Source organism: Podarcis melisellensis (assembly GCF_964234715.1).
Source record: "Podarcis melisellensis genome assembly, chromosome: 2".
Classification (NCBI taxonomy): Eukaryota; Metazoa; Chordata; class Lepidosauria; order Squamata; family Lacertidae; genus Podarcis; species Podarcis melisellensis.
In genome coordinates, this window is record NC_138529.1 from 75,996,768 (window position 1) to 76,023,996 (window position 27,229).

A 27,229-nucleotide genomic window follows, 5' to 3' on the forward strand; every position below is an offset into this window, starting at 1 on the left:
TCTTTTTAATGGAACAGAGCACCAAAGCCTATACAGTATTTTGGGGGGGGGGGGGCTTCATGCACTTACAAGTTTTGCTCTATTATATTGTGTCTTTATTTTCCCTTTTCCCACTGCAGTAGTTTGGACATTATTTTTTAAATCATAGCAATTTGTCTATTCATACCTACATTCTGATTGAGATACCACTTGCCACATGCTGTTTTGAATCTAAATCTGTTGTCATGAGAATCCATTTCCCTATTCTTTCAAACATGTAGCTACATGAATAAAGGAATAAAGCAGAAATTCTTATTCTAGATATTAAATTCTCTCAAGCTTATGGTCATAGAGTTGTATCCAGATTTACAACTCAGTCCTAACCAAGTCTGTTCAGAATTAAGTTCAGTGGAGCTTGCTCCCAGGTTAGTGTGGTTAGGATTGTCTGAACAAAACCTTTATTACTTGTTCACTGTCTGCTCCAAATAAAAACATTTCTGTTCATTTGTTTTGCTGCTACCCACCACCCCTCATTCTGTCACCATATATCTGTAGCACTTTAATATTCAGCTAACATTCTATTAGCTAACTATTTTTGCCATGTAAACTCTGCTGTGCTGAAAGTATGGTTTCCACCCCACCCTAAACTTTAGGTTTCATCTGCAGTGGCTGGAAAACTGAATGGAAGTCAGATAGACATGCTGGGTTGAAACCAGGTAAGCAGATGAAGGGAAATGAAAGGGCTGGGAAGGAGAGGGTTTAAACAAATTGGTTTACCTATATTTAGTACACCACAGACATAAAAGTAATTATAGTATGTATAGAAAATATGGGATAGTGCATGAAAGCTTCAGTGATCCCAGTGAACTAGAATATTCTATGAGAAAGCTTGGGTCTCACCAGGCAGTTTTCACCATGATGCTGCCATCCCTCTTTTTGTGTTTTTAATTTTAATTTTGCATTGTTCATTGTAAGATTTTGCATTGTAAAAATCCTATGGGGAACTGTTCAAACTAAGAGCTTTCTATGCATAGCAGCCTACACATCGCCGACCACACTGCATCGTGCCTTAATACAGATTATTTGAACATACGCAGGATAGAGAAGTTCCCCTGCTGCCGTGATGATTGAAATTATTTTTTGACTATCCTAAAGTTATATATTAGAGTGCATGATAAAGCAGGATAAACAAAAACATGACATTTGTTTAGAAAATTCTTAGTTTGCAGCAGTTTTGAAACACAACAGTATTTCAGGTCAGTAGAAAGCCGGGCTGTTATCTATTACATAGTTTCAGCGAGTTGGAAGGTTGGCATTGCTGCCTTTCAGCTGGATAGTGCTGGGGTGGGGCAGGACTTCAGTAAGTTCAGAGCTGTGTGATGCACCTACAGAGCTAATCCAGTACTCCCACCAGCAGGTTTGCATAGCTCTGACCTCACCACTGCCATGCACTAGTAGGTGCTACAGCGATGCTAGTGTTGGGGCTGCGGGGGCACCCTTATTCCTCCTACCCCTGTTCCCAATGTAGATGATTATTTTCCCCTCCCCTTGTTTCTTATATAGATCTTCATTCACCTTTCCCCCCCCGGTGTGGGGAAGCACTTTTTTGTGGTTTGCCTCAGGTGCCTAGATGACTTGGGGCATTCCTGGTATCTACACATGATACGGTAATCTTGCTGAGGCTAAACAGTGAATGGGTGTGAGACTGAGAACCTCAAGGATGCTGCCTTGAGTCCCTGCATTGTCTTTTACGGGATTAAGCTCCCTGAAATTAGCATTCCAATTTTGAAACCAGTATTTCATTTTTGATAGCAACACAGCACATTCAAACGCATAATCTGAGCATAATATGTGTTCCCCCCCACATGCAATTGTTATATGATCCTCTATATACTATCCATCCATGTGCTCTTCACATTTTTTCTACAGTGTTTTTGAAACTGTTGATATTAACCCCTGATACAGTGACGAGGATTCAAGGAATGAATGACAAGCCCCTCTCCATCTCTGATGGGTGCCAAATGAGTGGTTGTCAATAAGCCCATGAACACTACAAGGCATGCACCTGGTAGTATGGTATCCATTCAAGTATTGATTAATCTGCATAATCAGATAACTATTGTTACCATTTTTAATGCATTGAGGCTGATGAAAACAGGATAGATTCTGTCACTGGTGTTCATCAATTTAAGGAGTTTTACTTCTGCTGACATTAATTTTGGCTGCTCTTATTCCAGTTAAGTTTATGAACAAATGTGCTTAAAGAAGAAAGGATCTCCAAACAAGTCCATCAACTACAAGAGTTTGCCTGCTTGTTTAATGGAAATCTTTTTTTCTAAAGAGGACAGTAGCCTTTCCTTTCACCTGAATTCTGAATCATGGTTTATGAAGTTGCAGAAAAACATGGTTATGCTGATAATTATTCAGAAGTCATACATTCATTTATTTTCATTTTATAAGAAACTTAAAACACCTGGTCCCAACATCAACAAAATGTTTTGCAAGGCATAAAAAGTAAACATAGAACTTTGAACCCTTTTTTGAAGGTTAAAATCTTTCTCAAGAGTGAGTGGCATGTGAAGGTCTGGTTAAAACAGTTTCCTCATTTGTCCCTTGGCTCATATGAGGAATTGTTGATGAATGAATATGTAATTCTCTGGCAAAGACAAACTGCCAGCAAAAAATCAGAGGCCAATCAAAATGCACTTTCAGATTTTTTTCAGAACTTTTCTTTGTTGTTTTACACTACTATTGAATGGAAACCTGACCGAGATTAAAAGCTGAAATATGCTGACTGCTAACTGTTCACTGTTCAAAAATCAGCTCCCCATTCTTTGCTTTCTAATAAAAAAGGACAGAGGAGGAAGTCAAGAGACACCCTCCATATCATTCAAGGATCATTTCCACTAACAGCAAACCAGAATGACTTTGTTGGGAGAGTTACTAAGTTAGAGAATGTGATTAAATATATGAGTGGATGATGAAGGGGTGCATCACTGATACTCCTTTAGGAGAATCGCACTGCAGGATATCAAAAGGCTGCCCTTGGGAAGAACGGTGGGGTATACATTTACCATATTAGTATTTACCAGAAAGCAAAAATCTCTCAGCCTCTAAGAGTTCAGCAAGAAATAAGACTTTTGGTTCAGCTTCCTGCTATTAGTTGCTGACCATTTTATGTATTTTTGACAGCCATTCTTTCCAGTGACTGTACTGTAATGAGAACCTTGCAGAAGCAGCAATCTTGGACTGTTATTAATTTATTTGCTGACAAGTTATATATCTGAAAGTGTGTTTATACTACTTCTAATATAACTAATAGGAAGCAATGGATCAGGCACTTTCCCTAAACAGTCCAAAGCACATATGCAGTGTGCAGTAATTGGATTACAATTTATGGTTTGTAGAGCAGAGGTAGCCATTGCAGTGCCTTCCAGATGTTTTAGACTAAAGCACCTTTTCTTCTCAGCCAGCATAGCTGATGGTCAGGGATGATGGGAGCTGTAGTTCAGCAATGTTTGCAGGGGACTACATTGCCTGTCCTTCTAGAGCACACTGGTGGGCAACAAGGGGCGTGTGGAGAGGGAAGAAAAGTCCTATTGCACATGCAGAAGTCCTTGCGCTAATGGGACTTCATTGGATGCAACCCCATCTGCCCTGTAGTTCATATAACTGCCATAATTGAATTTTGTGCCATTATTCTTTTAACTTTTTCTGAGGGAAGATAATAGGCACATAAAGATACACATAAAGATATATACATTTATATGTATAATATCAATTGTAATTGTTTAAAAGGCCTTTAATGATACAGCACAAGAGATGTGGACCGGAAATCCAGGTGCTTTTGCAAATTTTTGCAGTATAGTTTCTTTGTAATCTTTTTTACCTCAGTCAACTCATCCCTTGCTTCTTATATCTGTCAGTATTGTTGGAAAATTTAGCCTGTTGTTGGAACTTTTTTTTTTTTTCATTTACAGATTCACAAAGACCGGGAGAAAACAACTGACCTACTGATTATTTTCTTCTAACTTTAGTGAAGAGATGTGTGTGATTAACAGAACCACAAACAAGAATTCTACAGAGGCTCAACCTGTTCTAGGACTGGTCTTGGGTAGCATCTCCCTGATCACAGTTGTCATGAATATTTTGGTCTTGTACGCAGTGAGAACAGAAAAGAAACTGCAGACCGTTGGCAATCTTTATATTGTCAGTCTTTCATGTGCAGATGTGATAGTTGGTGCAGCTGTCATGCCACTAAACATTGTGTACTTGCTGAAGGATAAATGGATCTGGAATAGAAATGCTTGCCTGTTTTGGCTGTCAATGGATTATGTTGCTAGCACAGCCTCCATATTCAGTCTCTTCATACTTTGCATAGATCGTTACCGTTCTGTCCAGCAGCCACTAAAATATCTCAGGTACCGGACCAAAACTAGAGCCTCTGTTATGATATCAGTAGCTTGGCTGCTCTCTTGTATGTGGATCATCCCAATCCTTGGCTGGCGCAATTTTTATAAGGACAGCAACACAACTGTTAACGATGGGGCTGATAATGGAAATATATGTGAAACAGATTTTTGCAATATCGTGTGGTTTAAAGTTTTGACAGCCATGATAAACTTTTATGTGCCGTCACTGCTGATGCTTTGGTTCTATGCAAAAATATACAAGGCTGTCCAGCGGCATTATCGGCACCGGGAGCACATAAATGGGTCTTTTATATCATCCTCGGAAAAATCAGGTATGTACAGTGGAAGGCTGCAAGAAGTGCAAAAGATTTGTTTTGGAAGCGCAAGTAAAGATATTGGACACATCTCAAACGAGAACAGCTGTGACCAGAACAAAAGAACGGCAGCCGACTATCCAGCAAGCAGTTTTGTTAACGTCCCAAAGGGTTTTCGTTGCAGTAACCATGAAGTAGTGAAGCTTAGCTGTTTTCCTCTAGCCCTTGCACAGAGTGACATGAAAACAGGCACTGCAGGCATGAGGTATGACTGTGTCAATAAAAGCACTCAGAATACAGAGAGCCTTTGCCTCCAAGACTTTGAGTTAAACAAGACTTTGGATGAGAAGATTTACGTAGAGCAGCCTCCCTGCAGAAATTACTCTGATTTCACTCTAGAGGATCATCCTTATATCGAAGGGTGTTTCCCTCAGTATACCAACAAAAAAGACAGCACAAGTCTCCGTCAGTTGAAAAAGACATGGGAGAAGTTCCGCAGCCATTCCATGAGTGTTAATCAAGGGTTGCGTATGAACAGAGACAGAAAGGCAGCCAAACAATTGGGATTCATAATGGCGGCATTTATGCTGTGCTGGAGTCCATATTTTGTTTTCTTCATGGTCATGGCCTATTGTGAAAGCTGCTACAATCGGCCAGTTCATATGTTTACTATTTGGCTTGGCTATATAAATTCTACTTTAAATCCATTTATATATCCACTCTGTAATGAGAACTTCAAAAAGGCTTTCAAGAAGATATTTCATATGAAACCCTAACTTCTTTTTGGAATATTCTGGGGTGGGCTGAGGCAGGGGATCCTCAGCATCATGGTGGAAGGAAAAATTGACTTTCTGGTACTATAAAGAATAATTGCAAATGCAGCGAATTCTTTTAGAACGTCCTTGGGAACTGAAGAAATTGAAAAGAGTGAAAAATGAAAAGGAGGGATTTGGACAATTTAAGTAAAATATTGTGCTTTGTTAATTAAACACTCCCAAGTTTCAGCCTCAGGATTGTTTTTGTTTTGAAAATATTTTCACTGTATTTTTATTTTCCAGTTCTATTCTTTGTAACAAAACTGAGACAAAATTAAGTATTTTAGCACTTAACCTAGTTTCTAAAGCTGAAACAGTTATTTCTTCACTTCAGTGGTCAGTTTGCTATTGTCACTTGTCTCTTGATATTATTATATGCTCCCTAATTCCCAGAGCAATGAGAATGATTTGGTCGATATAGCAATCAGTTTTACCACACACAATATTGGCTGTAACATGTTTCAAATACTTAGTGGTTGTTATACCTGCCTCTGTTGAACTGCAGATTGTAAACTCCTTGGGGCTGAGACTTGTTATTCTACACTTGATAAAGCACCGTGCACACTGCTGGTGTGGTGTGAGAGAGAAAGAGAGGGAGGGAGATACATACGCACATTCTCACACTCACATACAGGTCAATGTCAAGGCAATGCTGCAATATTCACAATGTAGTTCTCGCAGTAAATCAGTGTCACTTGCCCAGAAACCATCTAATGGCTAACTACAATTGATACATTGCTGCCTTCTCTCTTCAGTTCTCTGTAAACATCACTTTTTATAAATATCAGAGCAGCATTCCATAAAACACCAGCTGCAAAGGAAAATCATTGGAGTCTTATTAAAGAAATTAGACATCAGTGCTTCTGAATGCCAGTTTCTGGAAACCACAGGAGGGAAGAGTGCTCTTGTGCTTGGTTTCTGCTTGCAGGTTTCTCACATGCATCTGTTTGGCCATGAGAACAGGACAGTGGCAGACTTGGGTATTATGGCACCCTGTGTTAGGCCAGCACCCACCCCCGGCCTCACACTGCCAGGAAATTACTAATTAGGCTTTGGGAAGGAGTACTGGGTAGATTTACAGACTCTTGCATGATGGAAGTATATGGAAGCATCCCATGAAATTTGCTGCAGTGGTACTACTAAAAGAATTTTTAAAATGTCTACTTCCACCTCAAGCAGTTGTTTGAGATGTAAAGGCAAATATACTGACTTTTTAATATATTAAAAATTGTGTAAAGGTATTTCAAGTATTGCAATTTCTTGAATGCTATTGAAGAAATTATGAGAGATGTGCCTGTTTACATTATATTATTAAATGGTTTGAAAAACTGTGTGAAAAGGAAACATAGGACTCAAGTGGACAGTTAGTTAGCAGGTGCAAATCATCCTTGTGAAGAACTGGAAAAGTAATAGGAAACAATAAACTGCCGAATGGTTTAGGAAAGTATGAATGAATTAATCATGTGCAAACAGCTCTTACCAAGGTCCTTCTGAGTAGTAATAGAACTGTGACTAACTTTTTGGAAGGGTAGGAAAAAGTTAGTAAGACTGGACTGAAAATTAGAGAAAAGACAAGTGAAACCATGTAAAGAACTATGTTTGTGTTATAGGAATAAATGGTTTGTCTTCTGTATATTTTAATATATTAATGTGAGATTGTAAATGGTTTTAATGTTGAACTCCTAAAAAAATTAAAAGTAGCTAGCAAATGTTCTTGAACTATTGTTTCAGAATAATATTTTACTGTGCATCCAAACACCCAGCAAGAGCAACTCCCTCTCAACTTGCGTCTAATGTGGTGAAACACTTAATTCCTGATATGCAAACCTCTCAGCTCCCTAATTATTATTTAAATATAGGGTCACAGAACTAGAGGGTGCTTTTATCTCAAAGGGTTATTCCTCAATGTTATGAATTAGCATCAGTTCTTTTTCAATAAGACTCTTACTTTGCCTATGGTGACATCTGGCTAAATATTTTTGATAAAGCCTATTCTTATTCTTCCTATTCTGAATGCTTTCCGCAATCCTGTAATATGGCAAGATTCCAGAAATCAAAAATCTTTTCACCCTGGCTGCTTCGCTCATACAAAATGTTGTATATTGCCTCCTAACTCTCATTTCTGAGGTTACAATGATATATTTAATTAGGAAAACACATCAAATAACATTTCAGAGACTGCTATCATCATATTCATAAACTAATTGGCAGGACCCACCACTGCAAGCCTAGGAGCAAATTCACTCTAAATGCCCTAAAACACTGTTTGCTGTCACTTTTCTTGGGAAATGCAAGTTCCTAAATTGTACAAGTTCACACAGATAAAGTATTTTGAAAAATAAGTTTGAATGCACAGATAATTTATTTGAATCCAGGTACGTAGTATGCTGTGCCATTGGCAGCCGTGTGCCCCAGGACTGCAGGGAAACAGGAAGAGCATGTTCCCCCTTCATCAACTCTGCTATGCTTTTTTAAAATATCTGGCCTAAGGAAGAATTCTGTGTAAGATGAAAGCTCACTTAATGCCATACACATTGTAAACACTGATTGGTTCTAATGAAGGTATTGGGTTATTGTCCCTGTGATTTCCCAAACCCTCGTCCCCAGCTAGACCTTAACTTCTGTTATGTTTCCAAAATAAGCAATCTAAACATGGTATCTAGTGAACTTTTTTGAGATAAATGACTAAAGGGAATTTTTTCCGCTCCCCAAAGCCTGGGGATTTAATGTTTTTGTAAGATAAAGATGTAGCAAGTATATCTGTCTTCTGAGTGCTTTCCATTTTCGAAGCTGGATAGCATGCTGACTGCTATTTTTAAAATGTCGCTTTTCAGTGTGAAGTAATCTGATAAAGTGTCAAGGAAAAGTTAAGCCGTAAATGCAAAGGGGCTTCAATCTGTATTTGAATTACTGTATTTGAACTGTGACTCCAAAAGCTCCACCAACATACAGAAGATCCTGACAGTTGTTTGCTAAAACCGTAGAACCAAAACATTGAATAAGGCTGACATTATTAAACAGGCTACCTAGTATTTATGTACATCTAAATCCCACCTTTCCATGCAGTACCTCAGGTATGAGATGCTACTAGCATCTTTGTGGGCTTAGCTAGTCTCTCAATACTTGCCCCAACCCACCACCCTGCACAATTTATTCCTTCTGGTATGACACACAGTCCCTTGAGGGACAGGTAGGAAAATGCTATATTGTAGAGCTTTGTTTTTGTTAAACAAAGAGCTAAAACAGATAGCCTTATCTTATTTGGCATTTAGGTGGGCACAGAGATATACTACGGGTTTCATGACATGGCACTAGCTAGGCCATATTGTGCGAAGCACGCTAACCAGTGGTGGGCAGAAGGTGGATCAGGGTCTACTACCAAATCCTGATCATCAAGAGTTTGTGACTCTCAGTGGTTTAACAATATAGACAAAATAAAGATCCCCCCCCCCCACACCTCCTAATTAGGCTGCTGAAATTTAGAAAGCATGGAAAAACAGGAATAGAAAGGATTTATGTCTGAGAGCGCCTGTTTTGGTACTTGAACACACCTTCCTGGTCTCAGCATGTGCTTAGAGGCAAACTTGCAATTGTGTCTGCAATTGTGTCTGCCTTCCTGAGCCACTATTTTACACCTGGCTTCAGCTGGTGGACCTGGGGTTGTAGATTTTACAGGGAAGTCTGTCTACCTCTGCGTTAGAGTATGTTCCAAGCAAATGTCTCTACAGCTTCATTCACTTCAAACGTAACATTTTCCTTTGTCAGCAGCCACAGTCTCATCCAAAGGTCTTAAAAGCCAATTGTTTCAAAAAGAAAATAGGAAGAAAGCAAACAGATGAATGCTTTCACCCAGACACTAAGCTACTGCCATATGGTAGAGATCAAATGTCTGGATTCTTAGAGAAAGGCTGGAGTGTATTTTTAAAATGTGGACACTCAAGCAACCCATGTATGTGACGCACTCAGAGTCGGAATGACATTCAGGAGTGAAACCACCTGCACCATCTGTTTCAAAGAGAAGAAGAGATCTGTGGTCCATTATGCCATGGGAGCAAAGAGAGAGGCACTGCTTGAATTTGCAACTGTTTATTGAAAGGGCTATATGAATGCTTCTAACGCATGGGTAGTACAAAAGTAGGTGCGGTAACATTCAGCTTCTAAACAATCCAACAATTTAAACAGTACAGAACTTAGAAGAGGTACTGATGAGAAGCTGTGTCACTTATTGTTGCAGGTGTCACAGCAGGCACAACCTGGCATGCACCTGTGACCCATGAGCAGCCATGAGTGACATAGTTATGGAATGCGAAGTCTATCACCATCCCAGCAAACACAGCTCCATTAAACAAGGTGAAGCGCAGCTTTTGTTAAGTAACTAGCAGCTGCAAGGAAGGGTGGGGGCGGGGCAATTACCAACTTTCTCTCACTTGTCAACATCCTGACAAAAGTCTCACCAGACGTTCCTTTCACTTCAAGGGAAACCTCCTCTCAACTCAATGAGAGGTTTCCTTTCAGTGCAGCTTCTCAGAAAAAGATTTTTTTGGGGGGGAGGGGAAGACATCTATCACAGTCCTATGGTCAAATTCATCGTACTGGGATCCCACGGTATCCCATACTTGTATGGTCAAATACAAGTGCGCCGTGCCTTCTCCTTGTGGTCTGGAGGATGCCTATTCCAAGTTCCCACGGCGTCGTTTCTGCCCGAGCTGGTGTGTGCGTCTGCTTATAAAAACCCTGAGTGGAAGAAAGCGGGTGGTTTGTGTCAGCATCGCCCTTGAGCCAGTGTACCAACTGGACTCATGCACTACAGCCCCGACTGGGCTAGGCGAGCTGGGTAGCACTGCCAGAGACCTCCTTTCCCACAGGAACTGGTCACAGTGCTGTGGACTCACAGCTTGGAGCTGAGAGCACCGGATTCACTGTCTCAATAATGCAGTCGTTGCGCAGCAGCGTTTTGCAGAGTCTTGCAGAGTATAAACCACTCGGAGAGCAGCTCTGTAAAGTATCTTCTTTTATTCTATAACTACAGCTATAATACAAACTATATACAGAGCTAAATATTCTGAAACTACATCAATGCTACTCTGAGTGCCTGCAGCTGCTCTTAGCAGCAATCTTATCTCTAAATACTATCTCTTGCACTCACTCTCCGACACACTGGCTGACTCTCTCTCTCACACACAGAGACTCACTCACTTGACTAATTAAGTAGAGAGCAGTACATTGCTCCTCCTCTCTGTAGAGTCAGCAGAGACCTCAGGAGATGATCAGGAGATTCTTGGGTATGGGAGGGGTGAAATCTCCTCAGTTTGCTGAGTTTCGGGGTTGCGTTACTACGAATTTGTCTTTGGGTCACTTAGAAACCCGCAAGGTGGTGGCTGTGGTAAATGGAGGCGCAGACTACAATCACACGAAAAAATAAAGAGGAACCGCCCGACAGGTTCCTCCAGAAATCCCCAGCGCGCTACTGGCTGCGGCGCCAGCAAAAACCTTTCCGCAGGTGGAAGGCAGCGGGCGAACTCCCTGCGGAGGTAACTGGTGGCTAGGCAAGCTGCAGCCACTGCTTGGCAAACCTTCCGAAGGGGAGGCCAACGTGAAGCCGAGCTCGACTATACACAGCAGAGAGAGGCGCCTCGGCTTGAAAATGCCGCGCAGCGCCCTCTCCCGCTTCCTTACTGGTTCCCACGTTGGACACGCGGGACAACACAATCCCGACAAACGTCAGCGGGTCTTGCCCCAGACTGTCGTCTCCAATGCGCTCGGCTGTCCCAAGGGGGACCTGCCAGCCACTCACCCACCACCCGCACCCTTAAAACTATATCGACACTTCCAGTCCCTCGCAGAATTTCCGCAGCAACCCACTCATATAACTAGAAACTTGGAACTGTACTCGTGTACGCGTGAGCGTTGTAATTTTGGGACGCTCCTCTTGCCTCTCTATATCAGCCGCCCTCAAGCGGCGGCTTCCCAACGGAACCGGAAGTGGGGGAAGGAGCGTGACTAGCCTTCGGTTGCCCTATCTCTATGTTGTTCTGCGCCGGCGGCCGCCCCGCGTTCATAGAGATAAAGAAAGCTCCCTCACGGCCTTTCCGCTTCAAAGGTTCTATAAACTTCCGTGGCCCTGCGCGCATGTCACGAGGCGGGACGAAGATGGCGGCGCTCTGCGGCGGCGACGGCAGCTTCCGGTGTCCGGCGATCCGTTGAATGGGCGAAGCGAGGAAGTTAGTTCCGGAGGAAGGCTGCTCCCGCGGGTGAGAAGTTAGCCCTGTTTCTCGGCTTGCGCAGCTCTCGAACCCTGTGCTGTTCACTCTTGCGCGGTGAGTTCCAGAGACGTCGCTGAAGCAGCAGCAGCAGCAGAATGACGAGCGAGGGTAACGAAACGCGGAACCCGGCGGAAGGTGGACCCCCCAAACTGCAGTTTGTCCCCTTCAGCAGCGCCTTGGATGCTGGCTTTTGGCATGAGCTGACCCAGAAGAAGCTCAATGAGTACAAGCTCGACGAGACCCCCAAGGCGATCAGAGGCTATTACTATAATGGCAAGTACACCTTGGGGGCCGTTTCTCTTCTCCGGGGGTGGGCGGGAGGGATTGTTGACCCCAGTTATAGTGGTTCATGCTGCTGGATCACGCCCTGCGCAGGTTAAAGGCAGATTCTCACGATGCCGAGGACGTGTATGCTGGCAAAACGAAGCAATTATAGCATTGCTTCACTACGCGAAGTGTAACCTGCTCCTCCTGCGCATGTTTACTCGACGGTAAGCGCCGCTCTCGAATTCCGCGGCGAAGGATATTGTAGCCAACCCCACACATTTCATTCGCAGTAAGACCCACTGAACTGAGCGGCAGTTAACTTTTGAGTCAAACGTGCATAGGATCTCGGGGTTTTTAATTGATGCGGGTGCTGTGTGGCCCCCCGGCAGAGGCTTCAACTTCAATGTCCCATGTCACTGAAAAAAATGTACTCATTTATATTTGCATACCGTTTAATTATCAAGACTTCTAAGCAGTTTATATAAAGCAGTATAAAACATACAACAAAATACTCATAAGATCAAATGTTAAAAACAAGCTCCCCTATGTTTTCCCCAAAATACAGTGGTGCCTCGGTTTAAGAACAGCCGTGTTTGCGAACTATTCAGTTTATGAACTCCACAGAACCGGAAGTAGTGTCCCGGTTTGTGAACTTTACCTCAGTCTAAGAATGGAAGCTGAATGGTGGAAGGGCACTGGCAGCAGGAGGCCTCATTAGGGAAAGTGCACCTCGGTTTAAGAACGGTTTCGGTTTAAGAACGGACTTCGGGAACGGATTAAGTTCGTAAACTGAGGTACCACTGTATAAGTAAAACTGGCGGTTTGAAAATATACAAAATGAAATGGTATTTTGAAATGCATGCAATAATTAACAAAGCTTTTAGAAGGCACCAGAAGCAATAAACCTGTTTGACTAATATCAATGGGCAGGGAGTTCCAGACTGTAGCGGTTGCCACACTGAAAGATCTCTTCCTTGGAAACATGGAGCAAACATGACGTGGCCCTTGTAAAACTGTCTGTTCTGCAGATGGAAGCAGTCTGTTGGGCATATAGGGAGAGTAAAGTGATCCTTCAAATAAACTGACCCTAAACACTTGAGAACTTATCCTAGATAGCAGTGCCATGTCCCTGCACCGCAACAACACAGTCAAGTCTGTGGAAGTCTTTTTGAACTCAAACATAAGCCCCTTATGTTTTATCTAAGCTTAGGAGCCTAGCTGGCTCTGGATGACAGGAGTCTGTGGGTACTGATAGAGAAATTTATTTCTGTTTCTCCTATCTGGAACAGAGAAATAGGAAGTACTTCATAGTTATTCTTTGTTAACTCCTTTCCTCTTTCTTGAACAGCTGGTGTTTCACTCTTCCTCCATTAATATGTGTGAAGGAGCCCACTGACTGCGTACCACTGCCTCTTCAAATTAAACAGGGAAAAATTACAACCCCAAATTATTTAGGCTATCTACCTTATAGTGGTGGGTGGGTGGGTGGAGGAGGGGGGAAGGAAGCAGAAATACGTCCTTTTCAATCACATTGTCCTTCATACAATACTTCTTCTGTAAAATGGGGAACCAGTTATGAAACCACCATATGAGGAAAGAATATCTTGTGAGGAAAGCACATATATACTCAGTCATTAAGCAATCTTATGAGGGAGTATATTAAGATTGTTCCTTGTCTAGCACACAATGTTGCTTCCATTATAGGAAAAATGTACCATCAAACATATACCCATAGATACAGCCATTCTGAAAAACTTTTTTGTTGTTGTTTGTTCTTCTAGGAGATCCTGCTGGTATGCCAGCTCGTTTAACTCTGGAATTTAGTGCTTTTGATATGTAAGTAACTTAAATGGTTCCTATGGCTTGACATATGCTTTCATATGTAGCAATATCTGTGCTGTACTTTTTAGATTTTTTCCATTCTGGATCCTCACAATGCTGACATTGCATTAGAGCTATTCCATTTCTCCCACACCATCCTACTTTGCCTCCTAGTACCCCCAAAAATCAAGACTTCTCTTTTTTAAAAAAGAACTAGAACGGCCCTGCAAAAACGCTTATGTGAGAATTTTTTTTGCACACCATTTCTCATTTACTGGTTTTAATGATGCTTAGGTGTTGTCCTTTTCACTTTTACTACACCCCATCCCATCATTTGGTAGCATGGTGGGAAAATGTTTCTCAGCACTGGAATTCTGAATGAAATTTTAATATATAAACATAAAACAAAGGACTGTCAGTACCTTTTCACATGCACATGAAGGTAGAATGAATTTGTGGAGAGGAGAGGAAGTGTGACATGACAAGTGTTCCATAAAACTGAGGTCCCTGAATTAAATAAATGCATGGTTCCTGCTAGATACAAGCTGTGCATCCAAGTGATGGGGGACTTCAGTGATCAGGCAGGGATATAAAGGAACAGGTGTCCTTGAGGTAACGTGGACCCAGATTGTTAAGAGCCTTGTAAACTCAAGAAAGACCCTTGAACATTGTCAGAGGAACAGGGGAAGTCACTTCAAATGGTCAGTAGGAAAACAGAAATGTTTGATGAGCAATACTATGTAATGAGTGTGGCATTCTAGAGATAAAATGATCTATGGTTTTTGTGACTTCCAATAGATTAGCATGAACTTTGAATGCATGCCTTTTAACATGTCAGATGTGGTTTTTAAAGCTCCATCCCAGCTGTAAAAAGAGGACCTGCATCTCTACTTTTGAAAAATGATCCATGGTCCTATTCCTCTTTTTGACATAGTTTGACAAACCAGGTGGAGATTCTGCAAAACTGAAGAACAGTGGCCATAGGCATAACTGTTTGCATTCTGTTTCTGGTTGGAAATGTGCCTCACTCAGTTTCTGGTTCTTCTCCCATAGCTATATTTTTATGAGACATCTAATCCAACTCCTATTCCTTTTCCCTCTGCAGCTGAGATCCATGCAAATAAATGTTAGATGAGTTTAAAATTGTTATGGTTTGGATATGCAATGTATATTGATCGGGGTGGGGGAGCCTGTGGTCCTCCAGATATTGTGGGACACACAGTTGCCATCAGCTTCTGCCAGTATGGCCAGTGATCAGGGATGATGGGAGTTGTAGTTCAACAGCATCTGAGTGGTCCATAGGTTTTCCACCACCCACCACTACGTAGCAGCCTTGCAAAACTGAATAAAATATCCAGTTTTTCATAGTTTATTTCCAGATCGTTGGGGGGAAATGTGCAGAGTACCAATAGCTCTGGTTTGTGTTAACACTATAACAAATACTGGAATATAGTTGGAAGAGTTTTTGTCTTTTTCCTTAGGAATGCCCCAACACCAGCACATTGCTGCCCTGCTATTGGAACATTGTATAACACCAATACTTTGGAAGCGTTCAAATCCTGTGATAAGAAGCTTCTTCTTGAGCAAGCCGCAAATAAGGCAAGATAAAAGTGTTACTATCGGAAGCCGCTTTTAAAAACAGCACTGAAACTGTGGCAATGGCAAAAAGGACCTATGAAGTTGTGATCCTGGAAGCTATTTACAATGTGATCCTGTGCATGCTTATTTTGAAAAGAGCTCCACTGAGTTCCAGAATACTTACTCTCAAGTTGAGTGTGTGCAGGATTTCATTATTTGTTTCTCAGGCTCACTTCAGGAATGAGATTAAGCAACATCAGTGCCATATATTGCCAGAAAATTGTATGTCGTGTGGTATTGGCTTTGGTGACCTGTTTTGAGGTTATCCAAGGAGTAGGAAAATAAAGGCTAAGATGACAAATCTCAACACAGATTGCTTTATTGAGTTTATTTCCCTCTGTCATCCTATATGGAAGATATTATACCATTGGGAAGCAAATACATTAACCAGTATACCCACTATGTCAAGGAACTCCTTTTATTTAAGCATTTAGTGCCTTCCCAATTTCATTGGGCTCAATCAAGGATAGTGGCCTAATTGATGCAAATGTTATGCCTGTACTGTACTCATAAACTGGTTTAATTCTGAAGTTTTTTTTTCTGAAATAATTTTATCATTTGTAGCTTTGTGAGAATGCTGAGAATTCTAATGGCAATATTGGAATGAAACCTTGACTGTTAATGCTGTTAAATTTGCAGTGTAGGAATGCCCTTCATGTATTTGGCCTTGTAAAGAATGTAGATTACTGTTACACGGTTTTCGAAATACCTTTTATATTTCTAGCATATGCTGTTGGGAGAGATCAGGGGTCTCTCTAGGCCTTTGTATTTGAAATAAATTTCAGATACAGCATGAAAGTGAAAGCTCTTCAATGGAAAAAAATCAGATACTCAAAGAAGAAAAGAGAGCAGTCCACAGAATTACATGTGTTCTCCCCATCTGAAATGAATTCTTCTTTCCCTGTTCAGCATTATGTATGATTACCATTCATCTGCATGCTCAGACTAAGCTAACATTAGTCCATTTATTTAAGTAAATCTATTCTGACTTGGTGGCATAAAACATATAACAACAGTATATATTAATATTGTTGCAATGATGAGACAAATTCTAATACCTTTATTGATGATTTTCTTCTTTTCTACTGTTAGATATGGGATGCAATAACATCAGGGACTGCTGTTGAGAATCCTGTCTTACTGAACAGATTTATCCTATTAACATTTGCTGTGAGTAAATGGTGTTTTTTATTTTAAAAATTTTTTTAGATGATTCACAGCTAAAAACAAAGCATTTGCCTAATAGTCAACGAAGACTAGCTGATGGGTCATGAATCTAATGCGCCCAGGCTGAAATGTCAGGTTTACACTGCAATCTCCTGTGATTCCGGGAAAGGAATCTTCTGTGTCTGGAAATATCCCTTGCTATCTCTGACATATAGAAAAATGAGAGCAAGTGGTACTTTCTAATTTATTAAGGACCTAGTTTTGTACTGTATAAGAAAATGTTGTGCGTCACTGTAAAAGCGATGCCACAGTGAATGTGATGGCTCCTAATTTTGATTTTACAGAATTGGGTCCCTAGAATCCTATTCCTAATTGGCATTTTGTAGCCTATGATGGCCTAAAAGTTTTATATGCTTCCCCTCTGCTATTCTCTCTGTGCATGTCAGTGAAGAGTAGTTTATGGCAGTACCCAGTTGTCTGACATTGCATGGGTACATTGGGAATGCTGCATTATGCAATCACTAAATGGCCAATTTGAATAGTAATCATTGGATCAAACAACTCTTTCCAAGCTATTACATTTTGCAGTTATTTCATTATTATAGTTTTAAAATGTTCTAACGTGTTTATACAATTTCCTCCCTAGGATTTGAAGAGATATCGTTTCTATTACTGGTTTTGTTACCCTGCACTTTGTCTCCCAGAAGGTATCCCTTTGATTCAGCAGCCTGTGTGCCTAGGTGCAAAGTTCTCTGCTACTCAGGTACTTTTTTAAAAAACCACACACAACAGCACTACTAACCTAAAACTTTTAGGACTTTATCCTTGACAGAATGGTTTATTCATTGTAGCACTAAGTGGGGTATGAGTGCATGGAACAAGGTCTGTTCATTCAATAGGATTTACCCCCATTCTCCTCCCATGTACCTCCTAAACCTGTTTTGGGTTTCCCTCCAATCCTCCAGAACTGCTTTAGAGGCAGGGAAGGGGCATGCAGAGGGAAGGAGGGAAGTCCCACTGCGTGATCGAACCTTGTTCCCTGCACGCGATGGCTTAGTAGAATCCCACTCTTTACTTCTTTATTTATGGAACTCCATTCCAGTATATGGTACTTAAAATGGGTTTCCTAAGGCCACATTCCTTTGCCCCAGGTGATAACCCTCACCAACAATGCCTCATGTCCTTCAGTCCTACTGTTGGGCTGTAACGTATCCTTAAACTGTGAAAATACCTCTTGTTTTCCTGGATGGAAAGTGGAGAGGGGGATGTCCTCTGCCTTCTGTGTGGTTGCGATGTGTAGAACAGGTGACAATTTTGTTCCTGAGTGCCTTTGTCATTGCTGTTGAGCACATAGGTGGTCTTGGTACACTAGTGACCTGTGTGTGATGAAATGGGTTGGTGGCTAGACCTCAGGCGGTGTGAATCTCAGTCTGAACTAAGTAGCATTTAAGAAACAACACTGAATTGAGTAAGCCTGTGATCTGTCTTTGTTTTAGATTGAAGCTCTCCAGAATGCATATGATGAACTTTGTCAGAAAGAAGGCCTTACAGCTCTGCCTTTTTTTCTAATCAAGTACCATGATGATTCTGTTCTTGTCTCCTTGCTCAGAAACTGGGACGACTTCTTTTCTGATCACAAGGAGAAGGTAAAACCCATCCTGAACACAAGATTCTCTATTGCAATTCTCATTTACACCTTTGACTCCATTTACTGGCTTCACAGGACATGAAAATAATTCCTAGATCCATAAGCTTTTTCTTGATGAGGGTGGGAGAGGAGAGCAGGTTAGTTGGATATCTGAAAGAGGATTTTATGTAGGTTAGTTGGATATCTGAAAGAGGATTTTACATAGGTTAGTTGGATATCTGAAAGAGGATTTTACATAGGGTAGTTTGGTGTCAGACTTTTCTAAGTGCTGGAGGTCACTTACTTTACCTTGCTGTGGTCAGATACTTTATGGCTTTTCTTCAGCCTAGCTCTGATGCCATAAGTCAGGCATGGCCAAACTTGGCCCTCCAGACATTTTGTGACTACAACTCCCATCATGCCTAGCTACCAGGACCAGTGGTCAGAGATGATGGGAATTGTAGTCCCCAAACATCTGGAGGGCCAAGTTTGGCCATGCCTGCCATAAGTGAACCAGCTTCTGGGGTAAAATGGCTCAGAACAACTGAATGTTACAAGATAAGAGAAGAGGCTGGATTTTGCTCCTTTCTCTCTTGCACACTAGGAAGTAGACCTCACTCCCTGCTTTTTAAATAAAAGGGAAGGCATGTTTAATAACACATTAACACATCATTAGCCAACTCCGTTAATTTTGCCTTTTGACTGGGGCAGCTACTCAGGCACCTGCTGCTGGGTAGAGGTTTCACCACATATCAGGTTTCTTCCCTCTCCTGCCAGCAGATCTGCTTTCTTTATCCAAGATGCTACATGTAGAGCATGTGCGTTCCTTGATGGTACTTGTCTCGCAAGCTGATGAATGTTAAAATGTAAATGGAAAACCGATGTGCTGCAAGGTTACAATTGTATATGTTCAGCTCTGTGTCTCTTGCATATTTACAGTTGTACTGTGGTCAAATAAAATTAGCATACAGTACATATCAGTAGTATTCAGTAAGTGCTAATCCTCTTGTATTAACTGTTAATGGTATCTTTTTTTCTTTGCAGGTGACAATTGGTGTTTACGATCCCTGTAATTTTGCCCAGTATCCTGGTTGGCCACTGAGAAACATCTTGGTCCTGGCAGCACACAGATGGTATTTATTACGATTCCTTAAATGTGGCTTTCCCCACGGCTACAAACCTAAACCCATTTACCTTGAAGCAAGTCCCATAGCTCCCCTTGCCTCCTTAATTTCCAGAAGGTTATCCAGCCCTCTGGATTGGATTTAGTGAGGGGGGCAGGGAATCACCAAAAACTTCATTCCTACTCTAGTATGCTGATGGAATCCTTTCATCAGAAGATGAGCTGCACTTCATAGTACCCTTGGTTATGGTTAGGATTGGTAGCATTCTCTGGAAAGATCACCAAAACATGGTATTAATTTATGAGCTTTGGGATTTTCTACAGTATTGTCAGGGCAAGAGTCTCCTTCAAATTTCAGTTTTGTGTGATAACCCTGAACTGACCTTTGGCTGAGCCAAAAATTTACAAATGAAGATTGCAGTTCTTAGGAGCCCTCCCATTGGTTCCGTCTATTGAAACAGCGGTGATTCTTCTGCTATGTGGTTTAGCAGAGCACATTGCTCTCGCAGATTGCTTCTGGTGCACTTGTTCATCTTGCTGTACCTTATTACAGTGAATCGGTTTGTCTCTCGAGAATGTATATGGCCTGTTGGACTGTATCCAAATCAAATCCTGTTGGGAAATTTTCTTGGCATCACATTCAGATAATTACCTGTTGTTAATCCTGGCTTTCTGGCTCTGCTGCTGTTACAGAGTTCTTTATTTCTGACAGGGGCAGCCACCTTCATTCTGTTCAAGTGCTCTGCTTCCGAGACAGGACCATGCAGGGAGCAAGAGACATTTCACACAGCACCCTTTTTGAAATAAAGCTTCCACAAGTGACACAGAATTCAGGTAATCCATTTTGGACTGGTGGGACTCTGTGTCTAGTGCAATGTGGTCAATATTCCTCCTTAGAATATTTTTTTTTCTCTCTCTCCATATTGCTGTGATGATGAAAACAGTGTGGTACTTGTCCCTGAATTTGTATGTTAAAAGCTTCTATCAGTAAAGGCCTCTTCAGTAAAAAGTCCTTGGAAGGTGCCCATCCTCTCTAAATCATATGCCAGTTTTGAAAGCGTTTCCTGTACTTGCAAACCATTTATGCCTCTGTTGTTTCCATTATGGTGTACTCATCAACATAGCTTTTCACAAAAAGCTGTTCAAGAGGAAGGTGAAGGTAGCCTTGTTTCTATGGCATTAATTGCCAGAGATCATGCTAGAGGCAACCAGCTAATAGGATTCTTAATTTGTTTTGGACCGTTCATTTGACTTCATAGTTGCCTTCTTTCTTGTGCTTTATTGTCTGAAAAAGGCACACTTGCCATTCATCCACAACCTCCTGAACCCATCACTTCGTTAAGAGGCCTTTTTATTCACTTCAGGAACATCAGCAAGTCCTGTTCTCCAATTATATATTGGCTGCCAGGCCAGTTCCAAGGATAATTCAGGTTCTTAGTTCTTTAAGCCAGGCAAACCCTCCTGTTGGGCAGCGTCAGGCAGCCGATACTGGGAGTAGGCAACAGTGGTGCAGTGCTGAAGAACAAAGATGTGTGGGTGCCATGGCCTGCCCTGCATCCTCTAAGCTGACCTGATGCCTTTAGGTATGGTGGAGCAGGCTGACACATCAGTGCTGAAGTAAGATTCAGGACCACAGTGCCTCAGTGACCGCCTCTCCCCATATGAACCAACCTGGGCCCTACGATCATCATCTGAGGCCCTTCTTTGTGTACCCCCTTTTCTACAGTGGCTCCCAACTTGCGGAATGCTGTCCCCAAGAAAGCTCACCTAGCGCCTTCATTATTACATTTCTTAGGCACCAGGCGAAAACATTCCTCTTCTCCCAGGCCTTTGGATAAATAAGAAATTTATGCCCTTTTTAAACTCTGGGTTTTTGTTTGTTACCACATTGCGTATTTTTTTGTTTTTGTATTGTAATCCTCAGATGAAGGGTGGTATATAAATTTAATAAATAATATAAACAGACAAAAAAACCCAGTTCATTTGGCCTTTTTGTTTGGAAAGGCGGGGTAGGGGGAAAACCCCCATCTTGTCTGCCTCAGGTAGAAAAATGTATCAGGCAAACTTTTCCCAATGTAGACTGAGTTTCAATCTTCCCCATATGATTCTGCCCAGTCTCTGATCATCTGGGGCCATTTTGTGTTCCCTGCAGTCTTCAGAGGTGTATTTAGTTAGTGGCAACAGGCAAGAGTTCCTTTTCTCTCTTATGTCATTCTGTTTTCATTTGAATGCTTTTCTCTTTTAGTGATCATTTGATTTCTCTGCTAGTTACGCTTTTTTCAGTTGGCTCCCAGTTTTAATAACTGTGAGCTGCTTTGGCCTTTTCTAGTTGTCTGGAGTAACTGGGTTGTACATTTTATTTCTAATATACACCGTATGTTTAGATGGTCATCTCCACAGATTGGGATTAAATGTGATTTGGGGCCACTCGAGGAGTTTAGTAGCTCAGTGAGGGTTTGAATGTAGGTCAGATCCATCATTCCTTTGATTTGCATTACTTGATTCCCATTTAAGAACCTCAAGAAACTGAGCTTTTAAAGTAAGGCAGTGCTAAAAAAAGAAAGAAATAGCTGCCACTAGCAACAATGCCAGTCAATTGCTGCATTATGAAACTGATTACAGAGCTTAATCTGCACTCATGTGTTGGCTTCAGAATGTAAAGTATGCTAGAATTTATTTTATAGATTGCTACTGTGATGGGACGATGAGCTGCTTGTGCGTAAAATGCAAGTCCCTCAGAGTTTGATCAGGTTTTCAAACCTCTGCCTGTGACGGAGCCCCTCCAGCATGGCTGCGTCAATCACTAGTAGAATCCGAAAGTGGCTGCTTTCGGAAACGTTTCCAACATAAAAGCTCCTTAACGGAAACACGTCGTCTGGCCTCTCGGCGTGACAGTTTCCGTCGAGGTGTGGGTGTCCCTATAGGAGGTCCTGAGACCTCCCCACTGGTTTCGCTTGAAGCGTCTCTGAGCCATCCCTCCGACTCACTTTCCCTTGGAGTTCTTGCTCGCCCTCTACTGGTTCCCTCTTCCGCTGCTACTGCTCTCTCAACCTCAGGGAGCCTTTGCACCTGCGGCGCTTTAGATGTCAGTTCCCTGACATCCACCTCCCCTCCAGGGCCCCCTTCACCCCCTCCCGTCTCCTCTCCTACTGGCGGTGAGGAGGTAAAACCCCTGAAAGAACCTCCCTCATCTTCCGACGTCGCGAACACTTCCTTCCACTTGTTGCTGTTCCTACTCTCTAGGTACTCTTCGTCATCAGAGTCCACTCCATCTTCCAACTCCGACTCCGCGAACCCTTCCATTTCCTCTTCCTCATCGGTGGTGCCGAAATACTCCCTCCTAAACCTTGCTATAGGCTGAGGTTTCCTCGGGAACCTTTGGTGGAACGTTTCTGTTAAAACCTCGTCATTGACTTCCTCTGCACTTACCCAGGTGTTTTCTGACTCCGGTTCCCCTTCCCACGCCACCAAATACTCCACCTGATTACCCTTCCACCTGGAATCGAGGATTTCCGCTACATGGTTGCGGCGTTCCCTCTCTTCCAAGGCTGGTCCCCTGACGTGCTCCCCTTCACGTCCCCCCCTGTATGGTGACAGTAACGACCTGTGGAACACTGGGTGCAATTTCATGTGGTTGGGTAATCGGAGTTTGAAAGCTACCGGGTTGACCTGCTGAATCACCTCAAAGGGTCCCAATCTTCTGGGCCTCAGTTTCTTACAACCCCCTTTGAACGGCAACCCTTGGGTTGACAACCACACTTGATCCCCCACCCTTATGGTTTCACCTTCCCTTCTGTTCTTGTCTGCCTGCTTCTTATATTGTGCCTTGGCCCTTTCTAAGTTGAGCTGGAGCTGCTGATGGATGGCTTCCATCTCTTCTACAAAATGTTCAGCCGCTGGAACGCTCCATCTCTCCCCTCCTTCCCCTGGAAATGCCCTGGGGTGACACCCGTAATTAGCCAAAAAGGGACTCATCCCTGTGGACACATTCTCCGCATTATTGTAGGCAAATTCTGCCAACGCCAACTTTTCGACCCAATCGTTCTCTCTGTCATTGACATAACACCTAAGATATTGTTGAAGAATGCCATTTGCCCTTTCCGCCTGCCCGTTGGTTTCAGGGTGCCGGGCAGTTGAAAAATTAACTTCCACGTGTAGCAAGCTCATGAGCTTCCTCCAGAACCTGGAAGTAAATTGTTTGCCTCGATCTGAGATCACCCTCGAGGGAGCCCCGTGCAACCTAAAGATATGTTCCACAAACAACTTCGCCGTTTCTTCCGCTGTGACTGCATGTGAGCATGCTACAAAATGGCACATCTTAGTTAACAGGTCTACTACTACCATGATGGCTGTTTTCCCCTTGGACCTTGGCAGATCCGTCATAAAATCTATTGATATCGCTTCCCAAGGCCGTTCTGGTGTGGGTAAAGGTTCTAATAACCCTGCCGGCGCCCTTCTTTCCCCTTTGGCTCGCTGACATTGGTCACACCCTCTTACATACTCCCTTACATCTTCCCTCACCGTAGGCCACCAAAATTCCCTGGTAACCAACCACATGGTTTTGTGTTGCCCAAAATGTCCCGCCGTGGGGCTATCATGCAACTGCTTGAGTACTCTCCTCCTCAATTCACCTTCGGGTATATACAGTGCCCCTTTGTAATACAATGCCCCATTTCTTTCCTCAAAACCTCCGGGGCTCTCGCCCTCCCCCCTGAGACCTCTGAGCTTATCCTGGGCATATTCATCATTTTCCGTTTCCTCCACCAGTTCCCGTTGCCCCACCAGCGCCGCCCCACACACCCAGCGGTCCTCCGGGATGACATGTCTCTCTTCGATCACCTCCTCCCCTTCCCAATATTCTGGTTTGCGTGAGAGCGCATCCGCCCTGACGTTTTCTGGGCCTGGCACATAACAAATCTCAAAGTTAAATTTGGAGAATTCCTGTGCCCATCTCACTTGTCGTTGGTTGAGCACTCGAGCTGTTCTCCAATACTCTAAATTTTTGTGGTCGGTGCACACTTGCACCTTGTGTTGTGCCCCAATTAATAAATGTCTCCACCTCCGGAATGCTTCGTGAATGGCAAGTAGTTCCCTGTCATACACCGTGTAATTCCTCTCGGACTTATTCAGTTTCCGCGAGAAGAATGCACACGGTCTCCACTCCGACGCACTCCTCCCCGGTTGAAGAAGGACCGCCCCTATAGCCCGGTCGGATGCATCTGTTTCCACTCTCATGGGTTTTTGTAAATCCACATGCAGAAGTTGTTCTTCCGAGGCGAAAGCCCTTTTCAGTTCTTCAAAGGCTCGATCCGCCTCCACCGTCCAAACAAATTTCTTCTTGCTGCTGAGGCAGTCGGTGATGGGCGCCGTCAAGTGGGCAAAGTTCTTGATGAACTTCCGATAAAAGTTCCCAAACCCCAAGAATCTTTGCACGTCCTTCTTGGTCTTCGGTGTCTTCCATTCCAGTACCGCTTGAACCTTGCCTGGATCCATGGCCAATCCCTTGTCTGACAAGCGGTACCCCAGGAATTCCACCTCCTTGGTATGAAACTGGCACTTCTCCAGTTTCACCCACAGCTGGTTGGCTTGCAGCCTGCCCAACACTTCTCGAACGTCCCTCACATGCTGTTCCTCATCTTCCGAATACACCAACACGTCGTCTAAAAAGGCCACACAGTTCTTGTAGAGCAAAGGTCCCAGAACGTGGTTTATAAAAGCTTGAAAACAGGCGGAGCCCCCTTGTAGACCGAAGGGCATAACGAGGTATTCAAAGGCTCCCAAAGGGGTAAACATGGTGGTCTTCCATTCATCTCCCTTCCTTATGCGTATCAGATTGTACGCCCCCCGCAGGTCCAGTTTTGTAAAAATCTTTCCCTTCCTTACTCTGGTCAAAATGTCGTCAATTCGGGGCATAGGGAAAGCCAGGGGCTCCGACACTGCATTGAGGGCCCTGAAGTCACACACCAGTCTCGGTTTGTCTGTGTTCTTTTTGTCCACAAAAAACACTGGGCTGCCCCCCACCGCTCGGGACTCTCTGATGAAACCTCGCTTCAAGTTTTTGTCAATGAACTCCCTCAGCTCCTGCATCTCCCTGTCTGACATGGCGTACAGCTTGCCTACTGGGAGTTGGGCCCCTGGGAGTAGGTTGATTTGACAGTCAAAGGGTCTATGCGGTGGCAGTTTGTCTGCTTCCCTTTCGCTGAATACGTTGCTCAGATCTGCGTATTGCGGGGGCACCTTCCCTTTGCCCATCACTTCCATCCCCGCTAGGGTGACTCTGTCTCCTCCCGAGACCTTCCCCTCCTTGCAGTGTTCTAGGCAATGCGCTGACCCAAAGGAGACCACCCTCTGATGCCAGCCCACTAGCGGATCGTGTAGCGCCAGCCAGCTCATCCCCAAAATGATGGGCGCTCCTCCCAGGATGGCCACATTAAACGCTATCTGTTCGGTGTGCCTTGCCACTCTCATTATCATCGGGACAGTCTGTTGGCTAACTTCTCCCCCCAACAGCTCTCTGCCGTCAATCGTAGTCACCTGCAAGGGGTTACTTAAAGGGATGGTCTGTATCTGGTGCTCAGCTGCAAACTCCTTACTCATGAAATTACAGGAGCTGCCTGAATCCAAAAGCGCCTTGACCTTTAGTGGGTGTCCGTTTGGCAGTTCTAGTAACACCTCTATCACTAAAGCAGGTCTGGGAGGTTCTGGCATGGGCACTTTCATTGCTCTTTGGCCTGGCTGCTGTGCCCCGACGGTGGCAGCCAGGCGTTGGCTTTTACTTGCTCCTTGCTTTCCTCTTCCTTTCCCCCAACAGCTCCTGCCATCCCTTGCCATTCCTTTCTTTGTGGGCAGACTCTGGCAAAGTGCCCTGGCTGTTGGCAGAGATAACATCTCTTGGCGCTCTTTCCCTCCTTCTTCCGCCCTTCACTGGGATTTGAAACTGCGCGTGCCCGCGCTGTTCCAACTTCCATCGGCTCTGCCGGCGGGAAAGATGGCTCTGGAATGTCTGGAATGTGGAACTCCCTCCAACGGTCTCCTTTCCCTTCCCGCCTTTCCAAAGCCCTCGCCTCCTGGCGCGCTCCTATGGCCAGCGCAGATTTGGTTAATTGGTCCATAGACTCCGCCCTGGGCCCCCGGGAAAGCTCATCTTTGACGGTTGAAGAAAGCCCCTCTTCGAAAAGCATTTGGATGGGCTCCGCCGATAGGTCCCACCCCAATTTATGAATCAGCATAGTAAATTCAGTCCAGTACTCACGGACAGATCTGCTTCCTTGCTGGCAAGCCATTAACTGCCTTCGCACCACCCCCTGCTCAATATCGCTGGAAAACATCAGGTCCATGGCACGAAAAAACTTCCTCGTGTCCTTTAAGATCTCATTATTCGCTGCCATCAGGGGTCTAACCCAATCTTTCGCCCCGGATTCGAGATGGCCAATCACATACGCCACTCGCGATTCCTCGTCGGGGAAGTCATCAAACTGCAAGTTTAGAGCGTATTGCATCTCTGTTCTAAAGGCATGATAGTTCCTGGGATCCCCCCCGAATTTCTGCACCAATCCTGGTACCTTTCTGGCGAGCGGGGTGGTTTTCTCCTTTCCCTTTTCTGCATCCTGAGCCCTCCTCTCCTCAAGCCTCGCCGTTTGCAGCGCCAACTGGATCTCCAACGCTCTGTACCTTTCTTCCAGGCCTGGACCCCCTCCAGCTGCTCCTGCACCCCCGGTTCCGGCTGGGTTGCTCATGATGCTTCTCTCTGCACAAGCTGGCTTTCGGTGACTTTCGGATTGCTGTGATGGGACGATGAGCTGC

The 27,229-nt window shown here is 43.6% G+C and overlaps 2 protein-coding genes across 9 annotated transcripts in view; both read left to right on the forward strand.

The window, feature by feature from the left end:
- Positions 1-7,239, forward strand: part of HRH1 (histamine receptor H1) — an 88,136-nt gene extending 80,897 nt beyond the window's left edge. For 3 of the 8 annotated variants that reach the window (XM_081901214.1, XM_081901217.1, XM_081901212.1), the window contains 2 exons: positions 633-695; positions 1,909-7,239. In XM_081901214.1, coding sequence (XP_081757340.1) covers positions 4,024-5,481 — 1,458 coding nt within the window. In that variant the 5' untranslated portion in view covers positions 633-695; positions 1,909-4,023 and the 3' untranslated portion in view covers positions 5,482-7,239. The remainder of the gene's footprint in view (positions 1-632; positions 696-1,908) is intronic. The other 5 variants (XM_081901213.1, XM_081901215.1, XM_081901216.1 and 2 more) reach the window with 3 other exon arrangements.
- Positions 7,240-11,696: 4,457 nt separating this feature from the next.
- Positions 11,697-27,229, forward strand: part of ATG7 (autophagy related 7) — a 104,870-nt gene continuing 89,337 nt past the window's right edge. The window contains exons 1-8 of the mRNA XM_081901201.1: positions 11,697-12,056; positions 13,832-13,886; positions 15,353-15,470; positions 16,602-16,679; positions 17,323-17,439; positions 18,173-18,322; positions 19,348-19,436; positions 20,139-20,260. Coding sequence (XP_081757327.1) covers positions 11,879-12,056; positions 13,832-13,886; positions 15,353-15,470; positions 16,602-16,679; positions 17,323-17,439; positions 18,173-18,322; positions 19,348-19,436; positions 20,139-20,260 — 907 coding nt within the window. The 5' untranslated portion in view covers positions 11,697-11,878. The remainder of the gene's footprint in view (positions 12,057-13,831; positions 13,887-15,352; positions 15,471-16,601; positions 16,680-17,322; positions 17,440-18,172; positions 18,323-19,347; positions 19,437-20,138; positions 20,261-27,229) is intronic.